This window comes from Cryptomeria japonica, unplaced genomic scaffold, assembly GCF_030272615.1.
Source record: "Cryptomeria japonica unplaced genomic scaffold, Sugi_1.0 HiC_scaffold_223, whole genome shotgun sequence".
Taxonomy (NCBI): domain Eukaryota; kingdom Viridiplantae; phylum Streptophyta; class Pinopsida; order Cupressales; family Cupressaceae; genus Cryptomeria; species Cryptomeria japonica.
In genome coordinates this window covers 248,911-256,674 of record NW_026729045.1, presented here as the reverse complement: position 1 = coordinate 256,674, position 7,764 = coordinate 248,911, and the positions used below count along the sequence as shown (strand labels likewise).

Genomic DNA, 7,764 nt, shown 5'->3' with positions numbered 1-7,764 from the left:
AATCATGATTCAACTGAAATTAAGATACACAAGACCTTCCCAAGAAATATCCCAAAATCTCAGCGCCAGATCTGATCACACCAAAATATACCAGAGGATATACCGAACTCTGCGAAACAGTGATCAACAAAGCATCGCTACAAACCGGATCAGAAAATCTTCCCAATCTGCAATCACCAGAGAAAATCATAGGAATATGTTGACATCAATGACCACAACATATCCTAGCATGACCAACAATATCCAACAATTTATGCCAAAACAACCACTTTATATCACTAGTTCAAATCAAATATCTATGCCAAAAGATCAGCCTATGCAAATTTTACCACACCAGAAAGTGCCAAAAAGCCAGCACACAAGGATCGGCTTTTTAATAAAATATCCCAAACCTTTACACATGCAGATTGACCATCGTAAAATAATTGATCGTCTTATTAAAATTGAAGGTAAATCATCTTTTAGCTAATTAAGCGCTTCCACTATCCACACAATAATGTGTTCCTAAAAAATCGCCCTACAGTAGAGCTTCAAATTTGTCAACTTGGTCTCCATGATCAACAATTTAATAAAAAATATATATAATTTAAAATACACTAATCAACCATGAAATAAAATCTCCTATTTTTATTTTATTATTTATACGATGAATTTTATAAACTTCAATTCATCGGGATTTTTAAAATCACAGTAGAAACACCTTCGGATTATCATGTCCTCACAAGAACACAAAAATATTATGGCGCAAATCCACATTCCTTTCAGATGCTCAACCTCAATCAAAACCTCTATAAATCTGCAGTCATAATTAAAATAAATTACAAACATGTGAGTACCAAAAAACTAGTGGAGCTCAAAAAAAGAAAATGCACAGATTGAGATGAATGATAAGCTCTTAATATCTTTGATCAACTTAGGGGTGATTAAAAATACATATCTAATACAGTTCCACCTATAATATCAGATGCTATCTAGAATCATGTAATGTTTCATGGATAAGATTAACATAACCAGGCATTATTCTAACAACTATCCATCTAGCAAACTTACATAGAAGAATATTCTAGTTAGAATATCATACACTAACAACACATAGCTTGAAAAATTGGCGTAGGCTATTTTGGGTTCATGGAGGTGCGAGCAAACGTTAATCTATAGTAAGTGAAATTGCTCAAACCCACAAAAAGGTCATTTGGAGCTCGTCGATTTTGCACAAGTCACGAGTTTTCTCTTGCACAAGTGTTTATCCTTTTGTAGACTACGGTCTTCTTCAGCATGGTTTTCTATGTGGTTTTCTTCTATTTTTTTGTGTGTGCCTGGTTTATTCGTGTGTGTACCTAAACGTTCAGATTGCTTTGGAAAACCAGGTTATTTCCCCTATTGGTGAACTTTTAACTAGCACATTTTTCAAGGACTAGTGCACCCAACACCCCTATTTTGCTAAAATAGGCTCAACTGTTGAGAGATGAAAGTGGACCTTGTAATTTGCATGAATCTAATTTGTTTTGTTGTCCCATCACAACAAAATGTTTCGAAAAGGTGTGAACTTCATATAAACACAACTCCCTTTCCCATTCTAGGAATCAATGTACTCAATATAGAAAACCAAAAAACCTAGTCAATCAAGCATTCATGGAGCGAAACGATAAAGAAGTCCCAATTTGATTATTCAATCATTGAAATATATGCTATAGCAATTATGATCAAGTGTATTATGTAATTCCTACCTAAGATAAGGTGTCATCATTTCACCATTTATCATTTGCTTAGCCTCTTTTCTTGTGGGGGCATGCATCCTATCTCATCATTATCATTGTTGAAGAGAGAACACTAATACGCGGTTTGGATAAGGTAATCCCTTATATGAAATAACCATTTCTCCCAATTTTCTCTATCTACAGGTCCAAATCCGATAACAAGAAAGTTAAAGAAAAGTAGACCAGACATTAGCAGGCATCACAAAACATTGAATGAATGAAAACCCAGAGAATAGGGCACCCAGCAGTCATTGACCCATATTTTTAAGAGGCAAGTGATCAAATATTGTCGATTTCAGTTTCGATCATCTCTCAATTTTCCCTCAACTTTAGACACGGATCTCCAACGTTTCTCTCTAGTACAAATAGCTTCATATTACAGTCCCAATTTCCTCTCTATGTCTCCATCTCAGATATGTCTTACTCTTTCTATATTTCATCTTGTATCTACTACATTCTATAAAACTTAGTCATTTTACCATTGTTAGACTGGTTCATCTATAGACACTTCACTGTCTCCATCTCATGCAACAAAAGGAACAGGAACCTAATTTCGTATCCCTTCCTTAAAGACAACAACTAGTCCTATTCTTATTACTAATTATGTTGTGTCAACTAAGATCTTCTAGCTTACATTGGTCAATCGTAGGATCTTGTTTCCTCCATTTCAAGGTTTACATTGATTTATGAGATGGTATGATTATATATGCTACATAAACCAACATTTTTTAACGTATGATCCCATATTGTATTGGTATAAAATTGGTGGTACTGAAACCAACATTGATATAGAAAAAAATAGACATTTTTATTTCTAACGTGTTTCCATCTACATCTTTCACTTGTCTTGCAATTGTGTACATTCTCATGTAAATACCAACGATGTTATACTCGCGCCCTTTTATGCTTCATACCATAATGTGACTCCTCTAATTCCATAAGACAAGGAGTGCGCAAGGAGTGTAATGCTTCGTGTGGTTCATGTAACTAGACTCGGCTTCTATTTGTAGATATGAGCAAAGGTTGTGTTTTTATCACTTAAAATGTGCTTTATATGTTTTCTTAAATGCTCACATATACATACTGGTGGCATAAAATGAAAGTAAGCGTGTAGGACTCCATAGAATAAAAAATAGTGACTAGTGATTTAGAACTTTCCTTGGTGTAACCCAATAAAAAATATTGAAAAGAATGGAGTTGTACCCTCATCTCTAGTATCAATTAAATGCAAGATTCACAAGCCAACTTCTCAATTTGAGTCTTAAATACAAAGTGGACATTACCTAGCACTTATGTAATTTCGTACAATATTGTATTCTTGTGGAAAGAGCTTGCTTAACAATATGCTCGAGTTCTACGCTCATTGACTAATTCTCTCCAATGACAAAACTTATGTTTCCATGAGTTGAAATCTAGAATCTCCATTTCCAAGTGTTGCACCATCTTATTACTCGACGTTTTTCTTCATCCAAATCTATTGATTGATATCTTCATTATTTTATAGTCTCTCTTTTCAATGTCTTCCCCCAAGCTAAACTATGCAACCAAATAGCGTTCACTTCCTTGTCAACCTCAATCAAAACCTAGAATAAAAAACATGCACCTAGCTATCAAATATGGAATAAAATGCATGCACTTGTCTAAAACAAATTAGCACTCCCCTAAATAAATCATGTAGAAAACTTTCTCCAATACCAACCGATCGATAATCAAATCGAATATTCCATTCTAATCTCACCATCGCTGATTTTTGTTCTCTTCACTTATGTGCCGATCCAATGCACTATGCTACTGATGTGAACATTCAGAAAGCCAAAATTGGTATCTTCTACATCTACACCTTCCACTTGTCTTGAAATTTTGTATGTGGTCAAATTTTGTGCCTACAATGTTATACATAATATTTCGCACCCCTTTGTGATTTATAACAATATGTCACCCCTGTAATACCACAAGACTATTTAATAAAGAGTATGTTGATTGAATAAGATTTATGTATTTGAAATATGCTTCTTTTTTGTTGTGAGCATGTACTATGTTTTTCATCAACTCAAGACATTATTGTTGCAGTTTCTTAAGAATTTGAGTATCTGCAGTAGTTGCATAGAATGAAAATGAGCAAGCTTCAAAGACATAGGTTATATAGACATCGAAGGCATGAAAGAAGAGGTCGTGAAGCTTTAGAATGAACTGATGTATGAAGCTCTATTTTATTAGATCATTTATAAATGCATGGGAAAAGTAGAAGATTATGATATTTGCAGATCTCACTGATAATGTATGAGTTATATCTATTATCTTATTCTTGATGGAAATGCGATTGCCAATTTCTCAATATGACGACACTTTTATCTTCTTCGTATCAATCAACAAATACCTTGAGATATTGGAAATTATATTCAAAATGCGCTTACAACTTACCTTAAAATGTGTTACAGCAAAGTGAAATTTTAATGTTGTCATCAAAGGGACAAAACGACATCAATATTTAATTTTCAATCTTTGGAATATGATGAGGACATACTGATGTCCAAAACAGATGCTATGAATGGCACAAGAGGACGCCAATAACCCTAAAATGATAGTTTTATTCAACGGTTAATTTTCAATCTTTGGAATATGATGAGGACATGCTGATGTCCAAAACAGATGCTATGAATGGCACAAGAGGACGCCAATAACCCTAAAATGATAGTTTTATTCAACGGTGAGAAAAAAGAATTGGGAAAGACGGTCTTCATTGGGAGACCTCTTGTTTGTTTTGTTTAGTATGCGAATTTCTTTTGAATGTAATTCACCAGTTCCTGGGTGATGCGGAAGGCCTTGCTCAAAACGGAATCGGGGAGAGGGGGATTCGCCGCAAACAGAGAATTGGCGATTGTCTGAACTCCGGGAAACTGGCTGCTCAATCCAGCTATGGCCACTGCATTTTCATGCCCCACATTCTGCTGGAAATGAACAAGTGCCTTTGGAAACACAAACACATCTCCCTTCTCCAAAGTTTTGCTGAAAAATTTGTTGCTGGTGTCAATGAAACCCACAAGAAGCTGGCCTTCCAGTAAAACAAGAACTTCGGTGGCTCTTGGGTGTGTGTGAGGAGGATTTATTCCACCCACTGCGTAGTCGATGCGGACCAACGATATTCCAAACGTATTGAGGCCTGGTATCTGTTTAACGTTCGCCATCGTTACGTTGGAGCCCACATCATTGTCGGTGTTCCCTGCCTGCCCAAGTCCCCGGAAGAAGAAATCGTTTGCTGAAACTTGCATTGGGTCTTTGCAAACGAACCCGTTCACCAAAACTGTTTAAAACAAGATCAAATCAATCTGTCTGTTAGTAACTCGACTCGTCTAATAAGCAAATCATTATCATTGTTTATGTATAAATATTCTCACTCACCGTTGCTTTCCTCATCTGCAACGCAGAAATCTTGCAAGGGATCCGGATCCCCTGCCATGACCCTGTCGCTGTAACAGCATATCAACAGAAAAAGTCCCAACGTGAAGTAAATCATGCGGTTAGCCATTGTAATAGAAACGCAGACACAAGAGATCAGGATATGAATGTCTATTACAAACCCATTACACGCTTTATATAGCCCAAACCATAACTCTCCGCAAAGACTAATTCATCTTGACTCCGTATATTTCACGGATCCTTCCAGAGTTGTTGCTCTTTTCCTTACGTCACACTAAGTCTTACTGCATGTGGTTGTCTCGCCTGCTACCGCAGATGTATTCTCACCATCCTTTCATTAACGTTGAAATTTTCTATCTTCTCCCTGCCCTGCTGCGTATGCCTATCTCAAGATCAACTTACCTCCTGCCTTACACGTATTCTCGCCATCGCCATCATTTTAGTAATGTGGAATTGTTTAGACTTAATTGGAACGGTGGGCTTCTTCAAAGGAAACAATATATAAATCTTTCTCCACCGTGGGAGAATCGGTATGAGAGGAAAGTTTCTTTCTTGGAGTTGGATATTGGCCTAAAGACTGTCCATGCTTTGTACCCTTTTTCAATGAGATTTTTATCTCTCGTCATTTAAATTAATTTATGTTATTCAATGTTTATTTCTCAGATTGTCTATGTTCTAGGACAGAAAAACATTGCTCAAAATAACTTATGTTCATTTACTTTACATTGAATGCGTTGATTAGAATATCTATTTCACATCCATCTACAATTTTGAAGTCAAGTAGGTGTATTACTTTTCTTTAGCAGTTTTGGAGACCTAAATTATAGGTTTAAGACAACATATGCAAACATAAGAACCAATTTATGGAGGATAAATGTATAAGAAGATAGATTTTGGAGAGGTATTCTACAAGAAAAAAAACTTTTTGGTGGTGTTGAGAATCCCATCTTGGAAGAGACCATGTTGTCCAAGGGATCTAGTATTTAGAATTATTTAAGATCGTTTTATTTTTCCAAACCCTAGAGGGTAGATGGGTAGCGGAAATAGAATCCGGTTTTGACATTACAATTCACTAGAATCCATCACCTCTATAAGATATAACCTTATTAAGACGTTGATGTCTGATTTTCAGAATGTCATGGGTGAGTAGTTTGAATGCATCTTGAACTACCTTGGGTCAAGGTACAACAGTGACTAAAAATCGTACCGCTTCCAATACTCATAACTATAATGAATGTAAACCGCGATATTTTAGAGAAAAGAGCCTTCATTCTCAAACTGTTGATGGGTGCGAAAACATTGCTCACGTTGCGTTGAGTGCGTTGCTTAGATTGTCTCTTTCACATCCATCTACAGTTGAACTCGGCCAAAATTTAATCTTTAGGTGAGTGTGTTGTTGTAAATGAAGTGCATTGTTGTAAATGAAGTAGGTGTCTTTTCTAGCAGTTTTGGAGATCAAAATTTTACCTTTAGGTGAGTGAATTCTCTTTAATAAAGTAGGTTTACTACTTTTTCTAATGTTTGAGATCTGTCTATTTCCATTTTTCGACACCAAAACTTTTCGTCCAGTTGACTGCATTGTCCTCTCGATTCTCCTTTTAACAAAGTACATACAGTTGATTTAGATGATTTATTTTTTATTATTTTTGTGAGATATATGTTTATTTAATATTTTTTTTAACTTAATGTTTTGATGAATTAGTTGTTTGGGGTAACTAAATAGGAAAATATAATATTAAAGATTATTTTTTTCCTCTTACTTCAATCAAATATATGAGAAAAGTATTTCATATTGATTAGACATTTCATTTTATTTATTTTTATTTATATTGATTGAATTTTCTTTTCTTTTATATCAAATAATATGACAATTATAAATAGTTTATAAAAAATATTCAATTTGAGAAGTAAAAAATGCGTTAAAAGTGATATATTGGGATGATTCTTGGTTGGGAAACGTTTAGTTCCATGATCCCTTGTTTACCTATCAAGAATTATCTTTTTACTCTCTTTGGATAAGGGTGGCTAACTAATGAACTTTTTACAATTAAGAAATCAAAGTGATCAACAATCGAATATAAGGAACAAATAGAGTGAGAGGGGGAATAAAATTCTACACCTGATCGATTCATGATTATAATAAGTGGTTCATATTATAGAAGAGCAAGTCAATAAAACAGTTTGGTCATATTTTACGCTAGTATAATCTCAGTTTTCTTGATAACTACTCGAGTACATTTTTTTTTAATATCTCTCATAGGTTTTACCTTGTCTTTCATACCACACTCACAATCTCCAATTCCCCATTGAGTTTCCACAAATGACTAATACGAAAGGTAAATCTACATCCATGTAAGAGCATGGACACCGGGAGTGATCTAATATTGGATGCAATTAAGTGAGGAATATTTTTTGAATGAATCCCTATACTTTTGGACCCTTTAATGACATGGTTTGCATAAGTAAGAAAATGTTTATTAATGTAGAGAGCATGGTTTTAGGTACTTTTCTATGTGGAGGTGATACAAATAGGCATGGGTAGCCTATGCGGTTACAGATGATTGTGGTTCTTCCATCAACGCTATTCTCT

At 34.9% G+C, this 7,764-nt stretch overlaps 1 protein-coding gene across 1 annotated transcript; it reads right to left on the bottom strand.

Moving 5' to 3' along the window:
- Positions 1-4,362: 4,362 nt before the first annotated feature.
- Positions 4,363-5,283, bottom strand: LOC131868894 (germin-like protein 8-2). Its single transcript, XM_059215702.1, has 4 exons — positions 5,157-5,283; positions 4,874-5,058; positions 4,556-4,705; positions 4,363-4,440 (listed from the first exon to the last, which is right to left on the bottom strand). Exons 1-4 carry the CDS (start codon positions 5,281-5,283, stop codon positions 4,363-4,365), a joined length of 540 nt encoding a protein of 179 aa, XP_059071685.1.
- Positions 5,284-7,764: the final 2,481 nt, after the last annotated feature.